Source organism: Miniopterus schreibersii, assembly GCF_964146895.1.
Source record: "Miniopterus schreibersii genome assembly, chromosome: 12".
Classification (NCBI taxonomy): Eukaryota; Metazoa; Chordata; class Mammalia; order Chiroptera; family Miniopteridae; genus Miniopterus; species Miniopterus schreibersii.
In genome coordinates, this window is record NC_138112.1 from 9,137,961 (window position 1) to 9,162,920 (window position 24,960).

The 24,960-nt window shown below is 39.5% G+C and overlaps 1 protein-coding gene across 1 annotated transcript in view; it reads right to left on the minus strand.

Moving 5' to 3' along the window:
• The window catches only part of SIK2 (salt inducible kinase 2), a 113,243-nt gene that overhangs the window by 15,575 nt on the left and 72,708 nt on the right, over positions 1–24,960 (minus strand). Inside the window, exons 5-9 of the mRNA XM_081155101.1 lie at positions 17,558–17,682; positions 16,992–17,115; positions 15,418–15,638; positions 13,725–13,877; positions 2,753–2,917 (exon numbers count right to left, since the gene is read on the minus strand). Of these exons, the coding sequence (XP_081011227.1) occupies positions 2,753–2,917; positions 13,725–13,877; positions 15,418–15,638; positions 16,992–17,115; positions 17,558–17,682 (788 nt within the window). The remainder of the gene's footprint in view (positions 1–2,752; positions 2,918–13,724; positions 13,878–15,417; positions 15,639–16,991; positions 17,116–17,557; positions 17,683–24,960) is intronic.

Genomic DNA, 24,960 nt, shown 5'->3' on the forward strand with positions numbered 1-24,960 from the left:
ATAGAAGAAATTAAGAAAATAATCCCATTTACAATTGCATCGAAAGCATAAAATATCTAGGAATAAATTTAACCAAAGAAGTGAAAGACCTGTAACTCTAAAAGCTGTAAGACATTGAAGAAGGAACCTGAAGCGAATACAAATAAATGAAGCATATACCATTGCTCATGGATTGGAAGAATGAGTATTGTAAAAATGTCCTTACTACCTAAAACAATATAAAGATTTAAGTGCAATCCCTATTCAAATGCCAATGGCAGTCTTCTCAGAACTAGAACAACTAATAATCCTAAAAGACTCCATATAAACAAATAAACTGTGAGAAAGAACAAAGTAGGAAATATCATACTCCCTGATTACAAAATATACTACAAAGCTACAATAATCAAAACAGTATGGTATTGGCATAAAAACAGATATATAGATCAATGGAATAGAACAGAAAGCGCAGAAATAAATCTTTCAATAAACAAATCCACCAATAAATAAATTGACTTATATGGTCAATTAATCTATGACAAAGGAGGTAACAGTACACAATGGGGTCAAGACAGTCTCTTCAGTAGTGGTGTTGAGAAAATTGGACAGATACATGTAAAAAATGAAACTGGACCACTTTCTTACACCATACACAAATAAGTCAAAATGGATTAACGATTTAAATGTAACACCCGAAACTATAAAACTTCTAGAAGAAAACATAGGCAATAAACTCTTTGATGCTGACCTCAGCAATATCTTTTTGAATATGTCTCCTTAGGCAAGGGCAACAATAACAAAACAAAAATAAACAAATGGGACCACATCAAATTACAAAGTTTCTGCACAGTGAAGGAAACTATCAACAAAAAGAACACTGAATAGGAAAAGATATTTGTCAATAATACATCCAATAAGGGGTTAATATCCAAAATATATATGGAACTCATACAGTTTAGCAGCAAAAACACAAACAATCCAATAAAAAGTGGTTAGGGGACCCGAAAAGATATTTCTCCAAAGAAGATAAAGAAATACAAGACATATGAAAAGATGCTCAGCGTCACTAATCATCAGGGACATGCAAATCAAAACCATAGTGAGATATCACCTCACACTTGTCAGAATGGTTATCATAAAAAAAATCAAGAAATAACAAGAGCTGGTGAGGGTGTGGAGAAAAGGGAGCCCTCGTGCACTGTTGGTGGGAGTGCAGACTGGTGCAGCCGCTGTGGAAAACAGTATGGAGGTTCCTCAAAAAGACAAAACTAGAGCTACCCTATGACTCAGCAATACCACTCTGGGTATATATCCGAAGAAACCCAAAACACTAATTTGGAAAAGATATATGCACCCCTATGTTCATAGCAGCATTATTTATAATAGCCAAGTCATGAAAGCAACCTAGATCTCCATCGAATGATGAATGAATAAAGAAAATGCAGTGTATATATACAATGGAATATTGCTCCCAAGGAGTGAAATCTTGCCATTTGCGACAACATGGAGGGACCTAGAGGGTATTCTGCTAAGTGAATAAGTCAGACAGAGACAAATACCATATGATTTCACTTGTATGTGGAATCTAAAAAAATGGGAAGAAGTGAAGAAAAAAACAAAACCAACCCACAGATACAGAGAGCAAGCTGATGGTTGCCAAAGGGGAGGGGGCTGAAAAAAATAAAGGATAAAAATAAATATTTTATCAATTTATTCAGAACCGGGCACATGGCCTTTAGTTATCCATGTCTTTCCTGCTACTCTATAAACTTTGGGGTAGATAATGTCTGACTCACCTTTTATTACCTAAACAGGCTAAAAAGGTGGGAAACCAGAATTTGTTAAGTACCTACAATTTGGCCAGAATCTCACACACATTATCGTGCTTAATCCTCACAATGGTCTCATAAAGTCGGTAGCCTCATATTACACAAGAGAAAACAGAGGTTCAGAGAAGCTAGTCAGGCCCTGGCTGGTGTGGCTCAGCTGGCTGAGCGTCATCCCATGCACCAAAAGGTTGCAGGTTCGATTCCCGGTCAGGGCACATGCCCGGGGTGCAGGCTCAAGCCCCAGTCGGGGGCGTGCAGGAGGCAGCCGACCAATGACTTTCTCTCATCACTGATGTTTCTATCTCTCTCTCTCTTCTTCTCTCTGAAACCAATAAAAACAAACAAAACAAAACAAAAAAACCCAAGACCTGCCCATTTCTATGATCCTTTGTATTACCACTTGATGCAAAGTATATGAAACATATATCAGAAGTAAATATTCATGAAATGAGAGAAGCTGTCACCTCCACATCCTGAAAGCCACCCTTAGGTAGTATACCAGGATACACTTATCTCCATTAAGCATGTCCAAACAGGACAAAAGGCCAGACAGACAGCTCGTCATGGCCCAGCTGCAGCACTGAGGAAGAGAGGCAGTCAGCACAGGCAGAGCTTGCACGTCAGCACCACAGCTATAGCTGTTTGCAGAATTACAATTTGTTTAAAAAGTATAAAACCTAAGTGGGATCCAGAAGCTTGAAGAGAGAAGGATCTGGTTGAGGAAAGAGAAGGAAAGACTTTGAAAAGTACGTCTGACAAGTTACGTAAGGGTGGTAATGGCAAGGCGGTGATGAGAGCCGAGTTCAGCCCTGAATACTTTTCTCAGGCTCTTCCGCTCACACACAGCACTCCTGAGTGACGTGAGCACATGACAGAGTTCAACAGAGTCCCAGTCCAGCACCTGCGGAGCCACCTGAACCCTCCGGCCGCCCCGCAGGCCGTACCTTGGGCGTGTCCACACACTCCTCCTCCATGAAGGCCGCCTCCGCCGGGCAGCCGGGCGCCGCGAAGGAAAAGGCCTCCCCGGCCGGCGCCTGCGGGACGAGCGCGGATCGCATCAGCCGCACGTTCGGCGAAGGCGTGGTCACCGGGAAACCCACGGTTTGTGCCTGTAAATACGGCAAGAACAGACAGTTTAGGAACATTAATACTTTCTATATAAACACACAAACTTCTTGGAATAAAATCATTCTTCCTGATACAATTAAAGAATAAACTGTTATTTGTTGGAAACTCCAGGAAAGGTACTGATTTGAAGCCGTCTGAGCAATCCATCATTCTGACGGGTTGCACAGAATTTCATTCCTGTTCCATGACGAGGCACATAACTGTCACAGAGATGACAAGAAAGCTAGTCTTCGTAAGGAATCTAAGAATGCTCTTTTCTTTTCAATTCAACAAACATATATTGTCTATAATTTTAGGTATATTATCCTGGAAAGAGAAAGAAAAGTCCCTGCCTCTAGGAGCTCAAAATTGAACCAGGGATAGATACACACCCACAACTAACTATATACAAAGGACACTGCAGTAAGTGCTCTTTATCTGTCTGTTTTTGTGTGCGGGCGGTGTGTGTGTGTTTAAGATGGAATATAATTCTTGGCAAGGGTATGTGTGAAGGAGAAAAAAGCAGCAGCAGATACTTGGAGGTGATAGGAATGTCTTTCTTTCAAGGAGACACACAGCCCGAACAGCTTGCTGGCCCAGTGGAAAGAGATGCTATTGCCGAGCAATTCAGTTCCTGAAGTTAGCCTACTGAAGAAGGCTCCTGACGTGCTAAGTCCATTTTTCCTGTCTCCTTTGTTAAGAACTCTAAGTAAACAAGCATCACAAACTCTTCCTTTAAAAAATCATTTAAAAAAAAAATCTTCCTTTCTGACAGTGGGCAGGGAATGATTTTAAAGATGAAACTTGGATAATCCTTTCCTTCCCATCTCTTTAAAACCAGCAGAATAATTCATTAGATGCCTTTTGAACATAACAGACATTGTAAACATCTGAGGGAACAAACATCAAACTAGTTTCTAAAAGGCAGAGGAATGGTCTGTATTTTTTCTGCCATAATCACTTCAGTGGGTATAGGATAGTGAATTTTAAATTCAAACAAACAAAAAGGAACAAATAGTATAATGCTAGCTTCTCCTCTCCCAAGACCTGAGATTAATTCCTGACTCCATCACTTACTAATTGTGCGAACTTCACTAGGTTACTTAACCCCTCTGAATCTTATTTTCATCACCTATAAAAAAGGGCATGATATCTATTTTAGTGAAGTTAGTGTAAAAGGTAACATGTAAAATCCTTCACTCACTAATGCTAACTCCTTTCTTTTTCTTTCTAAAGTCTTAAAATGATCACAAGAATTTAACAAGGAATTAGACTGCAAAGTGAATAGAGTTTTGTTTTCAGACACTATCTAAGGTTCCCAGTTAGAATTTCAGGTTGATAGTTTTCAATGGTGGGGAGCTATGTTAGTAATGTCCTTGGTATTTGAATATACTTTGAATATATTAAAATATATTTTATATTTGGGATATTCCTACATCATTGGATATACTGCATGAGATAAAGAATAAAATAGCAATAGCAAAGTGTTGGATTATTATATGGATAGTTAAAACAGAAAAAAATACACTGTATACTATTCTGAGCATGATTTTAAAAAAAAGCTTTTCTTTCTTTTTAAAAAAAATATCTTTATTGATTTCAGAGAGAGGAAGGGAGAGGGAGAGAGAGATAGAAACATCAATGATGAGAGAATCATTGATCGGCTGCCTCCTGCATGCTCCTGACTGGGGATCGAGCCCGCGACCCGGGGATGTGCCCTGACCGGGAATCGAACCCCAATGGCCTGGATCCTAGGTCGACGCTCAGCCGCTGAGCCACGCCGGCCGGGCAAAAGGCTTTCCTTGTATCATCATTCCGTAGGCTTCCATCCTCGGCCCCTTTTGAGGCTAAACCACTTTTTTCTTCTTTCGAGCATTAGTAATTTAATATTTTTAGCCACCATATCACGATGTAAAGTTAAATTTCGTAACGAAGTACTTTTGGTACATTCTTCTCACCCTCATCATTAGTTTTTTCATCAAAGGATAAAGCTCAATGTGATTTCCGTTTCTCAAGGTTATTACACTGCCCTGCATGAAAGTGGCCGTTACTAGGTGAAAGCATTACCTGAGGGGGCCCTGCCAAAGTGAGACACCAACATGGCTACTAGGATGTGCTGCGCTGTCCAGCCCTTGCCTCTGATTAGCTGTGACTTTTTACAGGGCAGGGCCACCTGTGCCAGACCAATGGTAACACAGTGTCCTTGACAACTCTCTCATCTACCCTGGACTCCGACACCAACTTACCATGAATTCGGTAAAGATAGAGGAATAATATTTTAAATTGTGACAGTCACTTCATGGTAGGTTTTGGGGTCTGCTTTTTAAGATTCTTGCAACCACTGAGGGAACTAACAAAGTCTTTTGGGATGTAGGTAAGTTATAAATATTTAAATGGCACGCTCAGCACTACAGAAGAGCTCCAGCAGTGGGGCTCTTCTGCTTCCTCTTTGTTTTCTAGAGGGAAGATGTACCACTGTATCTCACTATTAGTACTCCAGCTTAGGAGCTCTCATGTTACCCCTCCTCTCCACCTTTAAAGAAATACCATTCGACTTTGGAGGATTCCAAGTGCTCAGAGATACTCTCACGCAAATATCTGGAACTTTATCGACACAGTCTTTTACTCACATTAGTATCAATATTCGCATTATTTTATATATTAAAGTATGTATAACAAAGTATACCATTTGCCTCTTAAAATCAAGAAAGTCTTAATTTCCTTGGTTATTTTTCCCATATGTTCTTTAGAAGCCAATACAAAATGCTATTATAATCCTATAAATTTTGTAAAGCTACTACACAAGAAATATCCTTGGGCTCTTCTTTGCACTTTGAACAAAGTAAGTACTCACAGAAGTATATGGAAATCCTAAAAGATGGTATGCTATGAACCACTTCTCTTCTCTACCTCTACACAGATGATTCCTCAACTCTCTTTAGTCCCAGCCTTTCTCCTGGGATCCAGATCCAATCTTCCTCTGAAGTACCTGAGTCAATGCCTACTAATTATTCTCTCAGCTTCTGACTCAAGAATGGAGTCTTCTCTAATGCATCGCTGTCCCCCTCTTCCTCATTACTTTATATATATACTTTATATATTACTTTATATAACAAACACTTACCTAGTGCTACACAGCACTGTTGTTAAGTGCTACACAATTATTAACTAATTTAAACATCATAAAATCCTATAATTATATCCATTTTACAGCTTGGGAAACTGAGGCATAGAATGACAAGCAACTTTTTAAGGTCACATAGCGGGAAATGGCAGAGTCTGAAATTTGCTCCTGAATTTTTAATAAATTGGGTAAAGTCCCTGCTTTTAACAACCACGCTGGGCTGCTTCTTCAAACCATTGCTAAGTTCAGAGTCTACTCTAAATGGTCCTTACACTTGTCCCTTCCTATTTCCACTGGGACCATATTGTTCAAGCCTTCGGTGTTTCTCATCTCAACTACTATTATAATCTCCTAACTGCTCTCTCTAAATTTCTTCTCTTCCCTATCCAAACCATCCTTCCCACTGTTACCAGATTAATTAGCTTAAAGCATGAAAATAACTATATTACTTTTCTACTTAGCACCTCAGTATTTTCTGAACTATAAGTAAACTCTTTACATTGGCAGTCAAAGGCTTTCTTGGTATGGCTTTAATTTACCACTCCAACTTTTTATTTCCATGTATTTTCATTTAAACAGATTAATCTGAACAAGCTTTCCTGATTCCTTCTTGTCGTGCTGCTTCTTCTGCCTGCACATAATGTCCTTAACTACTGCCTCTCCCTAACAAAGCCCTACACATTTGTGAAGATCTGTTTAAATGCCATCTCTCTCGTGAAGTCTTTCTCATTCAGATCTCTCTTTCCCCTCTGACCTCAGTTCTTCCACAGCATTTATCTTTCTCTATTTTGAATCATGGTTATTTATGTCTTATGTTGCCTCAATACTGTAATGTCCCTGAGGGCAATGACTGTGTTTTATATATCCTAACCTCTATAGTGCCTATTAATAGAGGCCTGCACAGGGTAAAGCTGCAATAAAAACTTATTACATGAAATTGCATAGCTAGCTAGTTACATTAATTCTCAACATAAGCGAATAATAAAACAATGAAAAATCTCTTAAAGAAATTTTTTAAATAAAGTAAATCCATAAAAATAAGAAGGTGTGTGCACACAGGCTCAGCAGAGGCAGCCACAAACTGTGGATTGCTTTGTAGCTACAAACAGGTAGCCCAGGACCGGCCACAGGCAGTGTGTGACACTGACCTGCACCAGAGCCTCTTCCAAGAGACCTCAGAACCAACATACCTAGTGGTGAGCTTCAGACCACATCAGAGCATGACCCAATTAGTTCTACAAATGGCACACCCAAACGGAGTGCACCAGACCCCGCTGGGGTTAGTTACACTTCATGGGGTAAGCCAGCACAAAGCAGTTTGTACACTGCGGTTGAGGTGAACCCTCATAGTCAGCCAAGCCACCCATGAATGGGCCAACAGTAATCAAAACTAAACTACAACAGGAGGGCTCACATAACCTACACAAGGAACATTCCTGGAGAACCTAACTGAAGTAATCAGGGAGGCTGCGCCATTGATCCACACAGGACACCTACAATATAAGGTCACTCGACTAAGACTGGGAGATCTACCTAATACCCAGAAACAAATACAGAGAAGCAGCACAAATGCAGAGACAAAGAAACATGCCCCCAGTGAAAGAAGAAATCCCCAGAAAAAGAACTAAATGAAATGAAGGCGAGCAATTTACCAGATACAGAGTTCAAAACAATGGTTATAAGGATGCTCCAAGAACTTAGGGAAAAAGGATGAAATAAGTGAAAACTTAAACCAAGAGATATTAAGTATTAAAAAGGACAGAAAATATAAAAAAGAACCAGTCAGAAATGAAAAATACAGTATCTGAATGAAGAATACACTAAAAGAAATCAATAGCAGGTTAGATGAAGCAGAGGATTGAATCAGTGATTTGAATAATAAGGTGGCAGAAAACACCCAATCAGAGCAATAAAAAGAAAAAAGAATTAAAAAAATGAGTATAGATTCAGGGAAATCTGGGACAACATGAAGCAAAACAACATGCGTATCATAGGGGTACCAAAGGAGAAGAGAGAGAGCAAGAGATTGAGAACCTATTTGAAGAAATAATGATTGAAAATTCCCCAAACCTGGTGAAAGAAAAATGAAAAGACACACGAGTACAGGAAGCACAAAGAGTCTCAAACAAGATAAACCCAAATAGGCTCACAAGACACATCATAATTAAAATGCCAAAGGTTAAAGACAAAGAGAGAATCTTAAAAGCCATAAGAGAAAGACAGTTAGTTACCTCCAAGAGGGCTCCCATAAGACTGTCAGCTGATTTTTCAACAGAAACATTTCAGGCTACAGGGAATTGGCACGAAATATTTAAAGTGATGCAAAGCAAGGACCTACAACCAAGACTACTCTACCCAGCAAGACTATCATTTGAAACTGAAGGAGAAATAAAGAGCTTCCCAGACAAGAAAAAGCTAAAGGACTTCATTACCACCAAACCAGTATTGAAAGAAATGTTAAGGTGACTTCTTCAAGACGAAGAAAAAGGGGACATAATTATAAATAAAATGGATAATCAATACATACCCATCAATAATCACTTTAAATGTAAACGGCTTAAATGCTCCGATAAAAAAAAAAAAGGTAGCCTGGCTGGTGTAGCTCAGCAGTTGAGCATTGACCTGTGATCCAGGAGATCGAGGTTTGATTCCCAGTTAAGGTACATGGCCTGGGTTGCAGATTCAATCCCCAGCAGGGGGCATGCAGGAGGCAGCCAATCATGACTCTCTCATTATTGATGTTTCTATCTCTCTCTTCCTTCTCTCTGAAATCAATAAAAATATATTAACTGCCCCCCCCAAAAAAATATGGTAGCTGAATGGAGAAAACAAGAGCCATATATATCCTATGTACAAGGGACTCACTTCAGATTGAAAGACACAGACAGACTGAAAGTAAAGGGATGAAAAATGACATTTCATGCAGATGGAAACAATAGCTGAGGTAGCAATACTTATATGAGACAAAATAGACTTTAAAACAAAGGCTATAATAAGAGATAAAGAAGGACATTACATAATGATAAGGGGATAAATCCAACAAGAGGATATAACCCTTGTAAACATTTATGTACCAAACATATGAGCACCTAAATATACAGAGCAAATCTTGATGGACATAAAGGGAGAGACCGACAACAATACAGTCACAGCAGGGGATTTTAACACCCCACTGACATCAATGGATAGATCTTCCACATGGAAAATCAACAGGAAAACAGTGGCCTTAAGTGACATACTAGATCATATGGATTTAATGGATATTTTCTGAGCATTTTACCCCAAAGCAGCAGAATATACACTCTTTTCAAGTGCACATGGAACATTTTCCAGGACAGACCAAATGTTAGGACACAAAACAAGTCTCAATAAACTAAAAAAGACTGAAATCATATCAAGCATCTTCTCTGAACATAATGCTATGAAACTTAAAATCAATCACAAGAAGAAAACTTAAAAACACACAAAGACATGGAGGCTAAATAACATGTTACTAAACAATGAATTTGTTAACAATGAAATCAAGGGAAAAAATCAAAAGATACCTCAAGAAAAATGAAAATAGAAACATGGCAACCCAGAATCTATGGGACACAGCAAAAGCACTCCTAACAGGAAAATTCATAGCAATATAGGCCTACCTTAAGAAACAAGAAAAATCTCAAATAAACATCCTAAATTTACATCTAAAGGAGCTAAAAAAAGAACAACAAACAAAGATCAGAGCAGATATAAACAAAATAGAGCCTAAAAACCCCCAGAAAAGATCAATGAAACTAAGAACTAGTTCTATGAAAAGATAAACAAGATTGACAGACCTTTAACCAGACTCATCAAGGAAAAAAAAGAGAAGACCCAAATAAATAAAATCAGAAATGAAAGAGAAGTAACAACTGATACCACAGAAATATAAAAGATTATAAGAAAATATTAGGAACAACTAGATGCCAACAAAATGGATAATCTGGAAGAAATAGAAAAATTCCTAGAAACATACAATCTTCCAAAACCGAATCAAGAAGAAACAGAAAATCTAAACAAACCATTTACAACCAACAAAACAGAAGTAGTAATGAAAAAGTCCCAACAAACAAAAGTCCTGGACTGGATGGCTTCACAGATGAATTGTACCAAACACTGAAAGAACTAACACCTATCCTTTTCAAACTATTCCAAAAAATTCAAGAGAAGGGAAGACTCCCAAGCTCATTTTACAGGGCTAGCATTATCCAAAATCAGATAAAAACACTACAAAGAAAGAAAATTAGAGGCCAATATCGCTGATGAACACAGATGTAAAAATCCTCAACAAAATATCAGCAAACCAAATTCAGCAATACATTAAAAAGATCATAAACCATGATCCAGTGGGATGTATTTCTGGGATGCAAGGTTGGTACATTATCTGCAAGTCAATTAACGTGACATACCACACAAATAAAATGAAGAATAAAAATCATATGATCATATAAATAGATGCAGAAAAAGCATCTGACAAAATCTAGTATCCATTTATGATAAAAACTCTCAGCAAAGTGGAAATAGAGGAAACATACCTCAGCATAATAAAGGTCATATAAGACAAACGCACAGCTAACATCATACTCAATGGGAAAAACTAACAGTGTTTCAGGAACAAGACAGGGATGTCATCGTTTTCACCACTCCTATTCAAAATAGTACTGGAAGTCCGAGCCACAGTAATCAGACAAGAAGAATAAATAAAAGGCATTCAAATTGTAAAGTAAGAAGTAAAACTATCATTATTTGTAGATAACATGACATTGTATATAGAGAAGAACTCTTAAGATTCTACCAAAAAAACTACTAGAACTGATACATGAATTCAATGAAGTAGCAGGATACAAAATAAATATTCAGAAGTCAGTTGCATTTTTATACACCAATAATGAACTATCAGGAAGGGAAACTAAGAAAACAATCCAATTTACAGTTGCATCAAAAAAATCCCAACAACCTAGTAATAAATTTATCCAAGGAGGTAAAAGGCCTGTACTTGGAAAATTATAAGACACTGAAGAAAGAAGGTGAAGATACAAATAAATGGAAGCATATACCGTGTTCATGGACAGGAAGAATCTGAATCATTAAAATGTCTCTATTACCCAAAGCAATCTATAGATTCAGTGCAATTCCTATCAAAATACCAATGGCATTTTTCACAGAACTGAAACAAATAATCCAAAAATTTATATGGAACCACAAAAGACCCTGAATAGCCACAGCAATCTTGAGAAAGAAGAACAAAGTTGAAGTTATCATGCTATCTGATATGAAACTATATTAAAAGGCAATAGTAATCAAAACAGCATAAGTAGTGGATTAATAATAGACATACAGATCACTGGGACAGAATAGAGCACCCAGAAAGAAATCTATACCTATATGGTCAATTAATATATGACAAAGGAGGCAAGAACATACAAGGGGGTAAAGACAGTCTTTTCAATAAATGGTGTTGGGAAAATTGAACAGATGCAAAAATATGGAACTAGAATAGCTTCTTACACCACATACAAGAATAAGCTAAAAATAAAGATGTAAATGCAAGATTCAAAACCATAACACTCCTAAAAGAAAACCCAGGCAGTAAAATCTGACATCTCTCTTAGCAATAATTTTTTTCTGATATAGCTCCTCAGGTAAGGGAAACACACACAAAAATAAACAAATGGGACTACATCAAACTAAAAAGTTTTTGCACAGCAAAGGAAACCATCAACAAAATGAAAAGACAACTCACTCACTGAACGGGAGAGGATGTATCATTGGCCAATGATACATCTGATAAGGGGTTACTATTCAAAATTTATGAAAAACTCACTCAACTCAACACAAAAAACTCCCAATGAATACAATTAAAAAAATGGGCAGAGGTCCTGAACAGACACTGCTCCAAAGAGGACACATACATGGCCAAAAGACATATGAAGAGATGCTCAACATCACTAATATCAGAGAAATGCAAATTAAAACCACAATGCGGTATCACCTTACACCCGTCAGAATGGCTATCATCAATAAATCAATAAATGACAAGTGTTGGTAAGGATGTGGAGAAAAGGGAGCCCTTGTGTGCTGTTGGTGGGAATGCAGACTGGTGTAGCCAGTATGGAAAACAGTATGGAAGTTTCTCAAAAAAATAAAAAATAGAGCTGCCTTATAACCCAGCGATTCCGCTTCTGGGTATACATCCGAAGAAACCAAAACACAAATTCAAAAGAATATATGCACCGCTAAGTTCACTGCAGCATTATTTACAACAGCCAAGGTATGGAAGCACCCCAAGTGCCCATCAGTAAATGAATGGCTAAAAAAGTGGTGCTACACATACATAATGGACTACTACTCAGCCATAAAAAAGAATAAAATCTTACCATCTGTGACAGCATGGATGGAACTAGAGTATTATGCTAACTGAAATAAGTCAGAGAGACAAATACCATATAATTTCACTTATATGTGAAATATAAAGAACAAAATAAACAAACAAAATTGAAACAGACTCTTAGATACAGAGAACAGACTAATGGTTCACAGAGGGAACGGAGATTGGGTGAAAAAGATGAAGGGGTTAAGAAGTACACCTGGCGCCCTGGCCGGAGTGGCTAGGCTGGCCAGTGTACGGCACCCTCCCGTGCACTGAAAGGTTGCAGTCTGATTCCTGTTCAGGGGATGTGCTGGGGTTGTGGGCCTGATCTCTGGTAGGGGGCATGTAGGAGGCAGCCAATCGGCGTTTCATTCTCACATTGATGATTCTCTCTCTCTCCCTTCCTCTCTCTCTAAAATTCAATAAAAACCTTAAAAAAGAAAAAGAAGTATAAATTGGTAGTCATAACATAGTCACGGGATGTAAAGTACAATATAGGGAATATAGTCAATAATATTGCAACAACTACGTTATGGTGCCAGGTGGGTACTGAAAATATTGGGGGAGAGCACTTTGTAAAGTATATGATTGTCTGTCCACTATGCTGTACACCTGAAACTAATACAAAATAATATTGAATATAAACTGCAATTGAAAAATTAAAACAACAAAAAGAATAAAATCTTGCCATCTGCAACAACATGGATGAACCTAGAGGGTATTGTGCCGAGTGAAAGACGTGAGACAGAGAAAGACAAATGGCAGATGATTTCACTTATATGTGGAATCTAAAAAACAAAACAAACAAACAAGCAGACCAGAAACAGACTCATAGATACAGAGAACATTTTGAGGGTTGCCAGATGGAAGGGGGGTTGGGAGGCTGGGTGAAAAAGGTGAAGGGATTAAGAAGTACAAATTGGTAGTTACAGAACAGTCATGGGGATGTAAAGTACAGCACAGAGATCTAGTCAATAATATTGTAATGACTATGTATGGTGTCAGGTGGGTACAAGATTTATTGGGGTGGTCACTCTGTAAGTTATATATAAATGTCTAGTCATGGGTTGTACATCTGAAACTAATATAATATGGTGTATCAACTGTAATTGAAAAAAAAAAATAGGAAGGTGCTAAAACATTTGAGAACCTAGTGAATGACAGGCAGAAACTTTAAGGAAAAACAGAGCACAGAGGAGAGAAATCCTAACCCTTTGTAATACAAGATGAAAAATGTGTCAACCATGTGAATAGGCACATGCACAGATAAGACTACTGGCTAATGGGGTGTTACCTTGGCAACTGTTTGTTCAGCGATGGTGCTGGGCCGCCGCTGGCGGGCATCTAGCCTCTGCTCCACAGGAAAACTGCTCCTATGTGATTTCAGGCGCTCCACCAACAAGTAATAAATGGCAGCGAAGTGATTGTAGCTCTTGTTCTGTAAAGACTGAAAGAGAAAACAAGTGCTGAAGGCCAAGAACCATAAAAACCAATCCAATGATCTATACATTTCTAAAAAAAGATGGAAGAAATCATGTGTTCTTTCTTAAAAACAGTTAACAAAGTATGCCTCAAAATAAAAGCTGTTCCAGAGTTTAGAATGAAAGACAGATCATTTCAAGTTCCTAGTGTTAATTATATAAAGGGTGATACCTTTAAATGACTTGACAGCCCCTTTGACATTAACAGGATCCATTTATTTTTTGGCATTCAGAGAAAAATGCCATCATTGCCTCATGCAGACATTCCCCAGTGCTGTCATATGGGCCCATCTCATAGCTGTAACTATGGCGTAAGGTCGGTTAGCAACCTGAGCCCAGAGGCTCTAATTCCATAGTTTCAACACAAGCCCAGACCACTGCAAACTCTGAAGTGATTGATTAAAGTCTTTGGGGAACTTCCTGGTGATTATTTTGGGCTGGAGAATGATATTTGGATGCTAGATTGAGAGACACTATGTCTCTGTTCTTAGGTAATTTTTTCCTCTTGTTTTTGCAGTCCCGCCCTCCTGAAACCTTGAAAATAAAGTTGCCTCCCAATTTTTCACATCCCTTGTCTGCCAGATTTCCCAGGGTACTAATGAAACAGAAACAACTGCTCATTTGGCTTCTAATTCCACCTGACAGTCTGCACGGGCACTGTGTGGAGCACCTAAGAGGCAGAGCACTCAGCAAAAACCCCAGGCCAGCGGACTGTGCTCGCAGCTGCCATTCTGCATCTACTTCACGGGCAAGCACAGAAGAACATCGAGCGCATGATGAGCAAAGCAGGAAAGCCTGCCTGGTTTCACTCAGGGCTATAAGGAAGGGAAAAGCAGCACGGTTTGGAGCGCTCAGTATTTACAAGGAAGCATTTAATATTCTTTCTTGTTATGGTCCCTCCTTAAAAGTACTGTTGTGTGTTTACTGTTGTGGAGGTATTAAGAATATGTATATCTTATGAATATGCTATTAAAGAAAGAAAAGTGATGAGAAATTTTCCAGGTTCAAGATCTCAGTTCTATGGCCCGTAATATTTCCATATTAGGAATCGAGCTGTTTTTGTCTTCTCAGTTTCTCCAGGTCACAAGCTAAATCCAGTTGGCTTTCCTAAACCGAATGCCCACCATTCTTATTTTCTGCTCAGCCCTCGGCCTTGTTCCATAGCTGCACATCTGTTCCATATAAATTAGTTTACTACCTTTGTGAAACTTTATGGTTCATCTTAGAAGAAATTTGTTCTTTGTAACCGTTAGGCTTTTGTTTGTCTTTTCTCAGTTCTATATAAAGCCTTCCTCTTTTGGCAGATGGGGCAAAGGCAGGAATTTATACATTGAGTAAAGCAATGACAACAGAAGAGTCTGATGCAGTCTTCAGGGAAAACTGAACAGTATGCCTAGGTGCTGGCCATGCTAAAAGACCAGGATGACAGGTATGAGCATGAAATTTCAAGTTACCGAGTACAACAGAATCCTAAAATATCTTCGGTCAAATCTCTGATCACTTTACCTCAATGGTTTTCTGCTGGTCTATTCCAAGGCTGTGCATCAGTCGCAGAACCTGTTCGTTATACTCCCCAATGGATGGCTCATTTTCTTGCCCTTGTGGATAGAGAGCAGGTCTCTGTACAGGAACTTCTACGAGCATCCACTTATGCTCCTTGATTTGAGCTATGGTTAGTCGTCTGGACGGGTCTAGGACCAGCATCCTTCGAATAAGGTGCTCACAATCTATGGAAAACACAATGCAACAAAAGTCATGTCAATCGCCTTGCACTTCAGGGTGTTTGCGTGATTCATGTGACTCTGGACAATGGCAGTAATCTTCGTGTCCTCCACAGTGCCCACTGGAAAGCAGAAGGTCAAATGAATAAATGCATACATGATGGTTATTTATATTTGTCAAGTCCTCAGGATGAATGCTGACACACTGAATTAACCATCACCGTGAACGAATACTTAAGAACAGGAGGCTCCAGGTCTATCCAATTCTGTGCTAAATGAACCTTTCTACTGAATTTGTGATTGCAAATACCTAGACACAGACTTAGATTTACACTAAAGGAAAAAACAAGCCTTCTTCCTAGAATAAGCAAATAATAAATGATCCTCAGTCATGTCTAAGGCTGATACGCTAAGGCTTTGTGAGGCAAGAGCTTGCCAGTGGACTGCTGCTTTCTCTATCAGTGCAGCGGAGAAAAATGTACGTGAAACATTATTTACTTCTGATTACACTAAGAAAACTACCCTGCTGCAAGTCTGGGCACTAGCTTATTTTCTGAGTTGACATCATGCTCTTTACCACCCCACATAAACTAACCTTAGATCACTTGCTATGTGCCAGGCACCATGCTAAGTGCTTTATACAGATTAATTTAATTAATCCTCACAACAGCTCTATTAGGAACTATGGTTATTTCCATTTTATAGATTGAGGAAATTGAAGCACAGAGAGGAGATATAACTTGCCAAGGATGGACCTTCAGTAAGTGGTGAACTCAGGACTGAAACCAGGCAGTCTGGCTCCAAAGTCTACACTCCTGACTATCGGAGCATTGTTTCTACTGTTACGAGGAACAAAAGAGTTACGGGTGATAACCCAAAACGAATCTAAGGAGTAAACTTAACTGCTGCCTATGTCACAACCCAATACAAGACTAGTTGGGATTATGGCATTTCATCTTAATTCAATAGTTTCGCCAGTTGGTTTTCAAATTTAATTTCAAAATTTTAATTTTTCAACTTCCTGCCAAAAGATATGAGAAAATCCATTTCAAACTTAGAGTAAAATGGTTGTGAATCTGTATCTACAAAGAGCCTCTCTCAGTCTAAAATAAACCTGGGACATTTATAGACCAAGAGTAAGTGGGAAGACTTGCTGCTCTTAATCTGGGGAACTTTCTGTTTTTAGCAGGAAGGCTGGAACTTCTCTCACCTACATGGAGGGGCTGCTTATTTCCACAGCTTTTAAAGTAACTCAGTCACTTTATTTAGCACCCAAACTCTAAGGGTGGCTTTGCCTAGGCGGTTCATTTGGAGCACAAATTCTGTAATGCCCAATTAGTAAGATGAACAGGTTGTTACCTTCTGACATGAAATATGGAATCCGGAATCTTCCTTCCAAAACCCTTTGCCTCAAAATAGGAAGAGTTGGTCCATCAAAAGGCAGAGCTCCACAGACAAGAACATAAAGAACAACTCCCATGCTCTAGGGGAAGAAAACCACAGGGTCATTTTTCTACCAAGAACTTCAAACATTCTTTGTTTTCCCAAATATCCCCAGGGCTTTTAAAACCCTATGGACTAAAAAATTCCTGTTTGAATTTACTATTTTCTTGAATTTGAAAAAAAAATCTGAAACCCTAATTATTACAATAAAGTATCCTATAATAAATACCAAAATATCTGAATTTAATCATTTTGATTACTACTTAACTTTAAATTATTGCTCCTGTTAGAATGATAACATCTGTCCTTAAAAATTCTTTCCTAGAATCCAATTCAAGATGCTCAACTTATTAGAGTTCAGCGGACAGGAAAGTATGAACTACTTACTGCCTATGTCTTAGAAACCAAGAGCTTCAAAGACGGGCCAGAGTACCAAGTACTATCACTACAGAAGCACTTAACCCAGCAAAGCAAAGCAATACCCAAATGTCCAGCTGCGGTCCTTCATACTGCTGCCCTTCAAAGACTTCCGGGGCCGCGTAAGGCGGGCTGCCACACCAAGTTGCCAGCAGTTCACCACTTTTAAAGAAGTTTCCAAAACCGAAATCTATTGGAATAGAAATAAATGTTACTTTCATCTATGGTCTCAAACTATACTGAATTTCTCTGTAACAGATTTTATAATATGCTACATTAACAATATCACTACTATTTACTTTGTGAGGAAAGGGACGCCATCTACCTTGTGAGGTTCCCCTAGCACTCAGCATAATGACTAGCGAATATTAAGCATTCAAAAAATATTTCTTGAATGAATGTATAAAGGAATCAAGTTTTCTTCTCAAAGAGAGTAAGAGATTGGAAAACACTTTAATAATGTATTTTTAAGGCTGAAAGAAAATCCACTGGTGTGGACAACCAAATTGAATTTGATAATCTCAGAATTTTAATTACTCCATGATTAAGAGTTATTTGTCTTGTATGGTCTATAAAAAAAGAACCAAATGAGTAAAACTCTAAGATATTTACCTAAACACAACCGAGTGACTGGCTGTTCTTACAGTCATTATCCCAGGGTAGCAAAATATATAACCTTTTAGGCAACCAAGTACAGTGTTTCCTAAGTAACAGCTCTCTATGTGTTGGCCCATACATCCTGATTTAGGCAGACACCTATCTGAATAGCTCATTAACATGTGACGGCTACATGGCTCAGCCGCAGGCCATGCATCACCAGTACTTACTCATTTATGGAATGCAGTGGCAGTATACTTTAAAACAGTTAATGATCTTCTCCTATTAGTCATGCTGAATCTACAGCTTTGATTTACAGCCTGCTCTCTGGAAATACTATACTCAGATGCCTTCAATGTGCATGAAAATTACAGCAGAATTCAGTGAGCTTTGGTATAAATGCAAGCTTGTGGCATTTTGCTCAGCCTTCACATAGTCTCATGTTCTTACGGAAGAAACAGATTCCTATTATTTCGTTAGTTATAGCCCCGCTGTTTTCTGTACAGCACACGCCTGGCTGAAGAACACTGCCCTAGTGACAGAAACTGGCTCTGCACCCAGCTAGTGTACAGCACTAGTTGGACAGTGAGCTTTAAGAGGTCTGTGCCCCCAGGGGACTGGATTGAGTCTCCAGGGCCAGAATGACTGGCTGTGTGACTTTGGATCAGTCTTTGTGAGCCTCAGTTTCCCCATTTGTAAAGTTGAAATAATAAACATACGCAGTTAGCAGGCTGTTGCGGGAATCCAATGATAACGTAAACTCACACTCTATTCATACCTTGAGTCTGAACCTTACATGGACGCATTCCCTTAGCTAGTTGATGTAAAAGCTGGTGGCAAGCAGTAGTAACAGCGACAACAGTCACAATCTCCAACACTACAGCTTCAGAGCAGAGTGCAAACTAGGACGTTAGGGAGAAGACAGCTGGGCTCCCATTTTGCCACTTTCTAGCTTCAAGTCCTCTAGGTAAATAATTTAACTTCCCTGAACCGTAGTTTCTCTATCTATAAATGTGGGGATAATCCCCAGCCCAGACGGGATGCTGTGAGGATTAAGCAAGACTGAGGATGTAAAATGCCTAGAACATATATGAACTGTCAGCTCCCTTCTCCTTCTGTGGAGCATCATTACCAACCACTGTCTTTCAGAGAAAAAGGTCCTGAGAAAATATACAAGAAGGGTAGGAAAAGTATAGCGGGCTTAAGGGTTCAGAGAGAAAAGAGGATACGTGAGCCTCAGGCGCAGTTTAAACCTGGCGGAGCAGCACTGTGGTCTGTCCTCGGCACCCAGGAGTACGAGACAATGCGAACTTCCCCCTTCACAGTGGGACTACGTTTCGGTCCTACACTGTTTCCCAAAATGACTATCTTATCATTCAGAGAGGTCTTATCTTCTCAGTTCCACCTCTATGACTAGCCACTCACCATACATCAGATGTCCATATTGATATGCTTCTAATTTTCTAGAAAACCTATATTCTCAAATGAGTCAAGAACTCATGTTCAAATAACATTTAAAGAGGAAAATGTTAATTTCATTCAACCGAAAAGCACAAGAAGCTCTGGATGAGTGTTTGGAGATCCTGAAATAGGTCCGATAATTGCTGTACTTTAAACCATAATCACAGGATGGGCTTTAGCACATGTAAGTTGAGGATACACTCCAAACAGCATTGTAAAGTTTTAACGTCTCAATGAGCCACTGCAGAACTCCTTTGTTCTGAACTTCCCTGGACTTTGGCAGAATGAACTCAAAGGAGTGACTGGGACGGAGGCTGGTCAGGGAGGCAGCCTGACCTCTTTATTGTGAATTTGCTCCTGGTACACTTCATGGGCAAAAAGGGTGAGAGCGAGGAAAGCATCATGTGCCTGTGGCTTCCCAGTCTCAACCTTGGCTTTACATGCCTAGGACACAGAAAGTGTCCTGTTAACTTACAAGGAGAGGCACCAAGGAGATGTTTACTTCTATTTCCAGAAAGCAACTAAAGAAAATAGGAACTTGAGCCTGTAGAAACAATAAAACACCAAAAGACAATCAGGCTCATGAAGGCCATTACTTATTTATTTTAGTTGAGCCTCACCTGAGGGTATTTTTCCATTGCTTTTTCAGAGAGAGTGTAAGGGAGGGAAGCTGGAGGGAGGAGAGAGAGAGAAACATCGATGTGAGAGCCACATCGACTGGCTGCCTCCTGCAGGTGCCGTCTGGGGGTGAGGAGCAAACCTGAAACCAGGCAGATGCCCTTGATGGAGAATCGAACCTGTGACCCTTTGGTGGGAGGGCCAATGCTCTAACCACTGAGCTACACTGGCCAGGGCATGAAGGCCATTATTAATGGCATATATGCAGATGTCTTCTGTAACCTTGCCAAAGCACTTATACACATCGTATTTGTAATCGATGATCTGATATAAAAGTTAAGGAAGACTGTGGAGTCAGGCAGATTTGGAATCAAATCCTGGGTTTTCCACTTAGCTGTGTGATCTTAAGTAAATTAAGTTCTCGAAGCCTTGGTTTCATCATTTGTAAAATGGGGACAATACTCACACTTCATAAAATCACTGTGAGCAACTTACTGTATATTATGCCACTACTTATAAGTAGATGATATATAATGCTTGAGCTACTCGAAAGGAGAACAGTAATTCTTCCTCTCCTTGTTCTCCTTATCTGCCTTCTCCATCAGACTAAACAGCTTGAGAGGAGTGAGGGGGAAATGATATGTCTGAACTCCCAGCACTTAGCACACTCTCTGCAGACAGCAGCTGTTCCATAAAGGTTTGTTGAACGAATAGATAGTCATCATCTCTTTCAGAAGTACAATGTGTCAGAAACTTATTGAAGTCCTCTGAAGATGATTTCTTTTTTTAAAAACATATATCTTTATTGATTTTAGAGAGGAAAGAAGACGGAGAGAGAGAGAGAGAAACATTGATGATGAGAGAGACACTGATCGGCTGCTCCCTGCACACCTCTGACTGGGGATGGAGCCCGCAACCCGGGCATGTGCCCTGACTGGGAATCAAACCCCGATCGCCTGGATCCTAGGTCGATGCTCAACCACTAAGCCACGCCCGGTCAGGCGATGATTTCTTCTTAATAACCCTATTTGATATCCTTATTTTAGGAGAAAATGAGGGTAGAAAGTTAAGAACCTTGCTAGAGGTTATACTGAATTTGTGGAACTGGAAGAGAAACCAAGCTCTCACTGTTAACTGCCACCTGTATGTCTCCTGGCACAGTGATATGGAGCTATTTTTGAGCACGTTAATAACAGTCAGGTTTAAGACGTGGCAATGGAAAGGCACTTAAAAATAAAAGCCTTTTTATTTCTTCACAGGAATCTGGATGACATGCTTCATTCGGTCTGCAGCTTTCTGCCTAGAAGCACATGGTAAAATGAAGGATGAGCAAAAGGGATGAGATATGAAAACGGCACAGCGATGCAGGATTTGTTTCTTATCGCCATTTATTCAAACAGGATGCACCGATGTGCCATCCTACCAACCATACCCACTGCACTCTTTCATTAAACATCTGAGTGCATATATGGATCAACCTCTGTGCAAACACAGAAGAGAGCCTAACCACGACAGAGGATAATAAAAGATGCTACATTTGCATCTGATTTTTAGAAAGCATTATGAAAATAATCTCTTGGGCATTATTCCTCTTTATGCCAGACCCAGACCCAGCCTGGCCTTGCTGGAAAGGAAACATCTTTCTAGTTTAATTTCTTCTGCAACACACTGATCTGTTAGTTAATACCTAACATGATGGCTGCTATGTCCCTCAGGCATTCTGTTTCCTGTTTCTCAGTCATAAAATTTATGCCATGTAATGTTGAATTCACTTTGACATTATTTAACTTTTAATTTTAAAATAATTTTAGATTTACAGAAGAGTTGCAACAATAGAGGAGAATTCCCTATGCCCTTTGCCCAGCTTCCTCTAATGCTAATATTTTATATAACTATAGTGGTTCAATTATCAAAACTAAGAACGTAACACCAATTCAATACTACTAACAAAACCATGGATTTCACCAGTTTCTCTTACTAATGTCCCTTTTCAGTTCAGGATTCCACAACGCACTGTTGTCATGTCTTCTCCAATTTGTAACAGTTCCTCAGTCTTTCCTTCTCTTTCATGACCACAAAGAGTATAGGTCAGGTATTTCATAGACTGTCCCCCAGTTTGGGCTAGGCTGATGTTTTCTCACGATTAGATTAAGACTGTGAATTTTGGGAAGAACATCACAGAGGTGAAGTGCTCTTCTCAGCATGGTGTTCTAATGGTGAGCTCACTGCCCCAATTCCTTCTACACTTATGAATTACAATTCTTTAAGGAAGAGTTGTCCCTTCTTCCCCTTTTTTTTATTAAATCATTTACTTATTATTTATAATATTGCCATATCATATTTGTCATGAGTATTTATTTTATTGTTTGGGTTTTAGTTCAATACTATTATATTGTTATTTATTTTGATGCTCAAATAGTTCCATTTGAGTTGGCCATTAGGAGTTAATTCAGGTTGGCTCCTGTAGCCTTTCAACATGTCCCATCTTCTTAAAATTTCATTTTAAGAATTTCCTTATTTTTTGGCACCAGAAGATGTTCCAGGCTCATCTTATATTTTCCCTGCCCCAGCCTTGAAATCAACCACTTCTCCAAAGGGGCCCTGGTTCCTTTTACAGAGGAATTGTATTTAGAAACCAAGACTAGGACCTAGATGTGCTCATTACAACTAGGATGTCACTGTTTCTAAGCCCTGTCAGCAGACAGTTAGGAAATATATGTATGAACGCTAATTCACGTATACATATGTACTTATATTTATTTTTGTACCTATCTATATGTATATGTGTTTTTAAAAAACCTTAAGTTCATACTGATACTTCTCACACCAACCCAGGGTTCAGTCTAGTATTCTTTTGATACTATTTTTGTTCAAACATGATTGAGCAACTCTGAAAAATTCTGACGATATAAACGAGGACAGAAAGAAGTTAGGGGAAGCTCCCGGAAAACACGGTCGAAGGGAAACAGTTTATGGCAGGAAATTACTGAGGTGGTGGCAGAAGTCAGCAACAAGAACCGGCTAAAACCAGATCAATCCAAGACGGAGGAAAAAGTCACCAGAAACCGACCCTAAGCTCATTATATCATCATTATAATGAAAACTGACACCATAAGCAGATGGGGCACTGAGGGTGACAAATGTCATGACATTTCAAGAATGACCATATTAGGAACAAGACCCCCCCGCAACAGAAGGTGGAGGCAGAATTTGGCTCCACAGAGTTCAGGAACGACCCTCGCTCGAAAACACAAAATCCCAAGAACTGACTGCCCGCGGCGCACACCTCATGGCGAGTTTGCCCGAGACCACTCGGCACCGGCTTCTTTCACAGCGGGCCTGGGAGACTTGCAACCGCGCGTGGCAGGGAGGGGCAGCTTGTTTCAGGCTCCCCCCTGACCCTGGCTCCAGGAACCTGTGTTCTGGATGCTTTCTCTCAACCTAAATAAAACTCGCTTCCCCTTTCACTCCAACTCTGACCTTGAATTCGTTCCTGCACAAAGTTAAGAACCTGTAGGTCACAGAGTGCCCCATGTCAGGTTGGCTTCGGTGACACAAGGAAGTTTCTTTCTTCTGCTGTAATTTGTCATTTGGGTAAGAGTAATTGTTTGGCCTCTCCCTCATAACATACCTTGAATTTTTTAGATCAACCATGATTTTCAACATTTCCTTTTTTTTAAAATTCTCACCTGAGGATATTTTTTCCATTGCTTTTCAGAGAGAGTGAAAGAGGGAGAGAGACGAAAACATCAACGTGCAAGAGACACACAGACTGGCTGCCTCCCGCGCATACCCCGACTGGGGCTGCAACCGAGGTACGTGGCCTTGGCTGGAATCGAACCCGGGACCCTTCGGCTGATGCTCTAACCACTGAGCCAAACTGGCTAGGGCAGGTTTTTAACATTTCTTGAACATAGCAGGAAAAAGACAAATTTTCCTTAAAAAATCTTAAGTTTCTCAATTTTAAGAAAGTTCAATATAAAATCATAAGTTTTAGAAACAAAATGACAACTAGTACTTCAACACCGTTTAATAAAATCCAAAAACATTTATGTCATGCCTACTTTGGGCTAAGCATGACACACTTGGTTTTTCTGCATTTATTATCTCACTTAATCATGGTGACGGCCCTGTGAGGTGTAACGGTCCTTACGTTACAAGCGGGAAACTGAAGCTCAAAGTGGTTAACTGACTTGCCCGAGTATCCACAGCTCCAAGTGGCTTAGCCGGTGTTCAAGTACAGGTCCTTTGAACTCCAAGCCCAGTGTCCTTTTTCAGTACATCACAGCTGTTCCAAGAATACCATGCGTCAGAGCAGCTTAATCCAACTTTCTATCACAGAGAGAGATTTTCTAATTTACCCCTCTGCCAGCAGATATGGACAAGTGAGGGCTTTCTCTTCCTTGCAACACTGGATGCTATGCTAACAGCACCCGACTCAGTGAGTGGGAATAATCCAGATGTACACACAGTAAATGTTAGAAATGCCCACTGACATTCACTTTAGGGCTCTGTATTTACTTGAAGAATGCACGATGCGTTAAACACACTATCTTGTCCTGTTCATGTGAAGATGATCCATGCGCCCGTCCCTGATGCTAAGCCATGTACTCCAAAGTTTTACTCTAACAGTAATTTTGAGATTTCCTTATACTGCCATATTCTTATACCTGGTTTCTGTGTGGCCTAAAATGTTTATGAGAGAGAGCCTGGGGTAGAGTATTTAACCACAGAAAAGATAAATTACTGTTGACTGGCTCTCATGGAAATCAACTTAGCCTCAAAAGCGGAA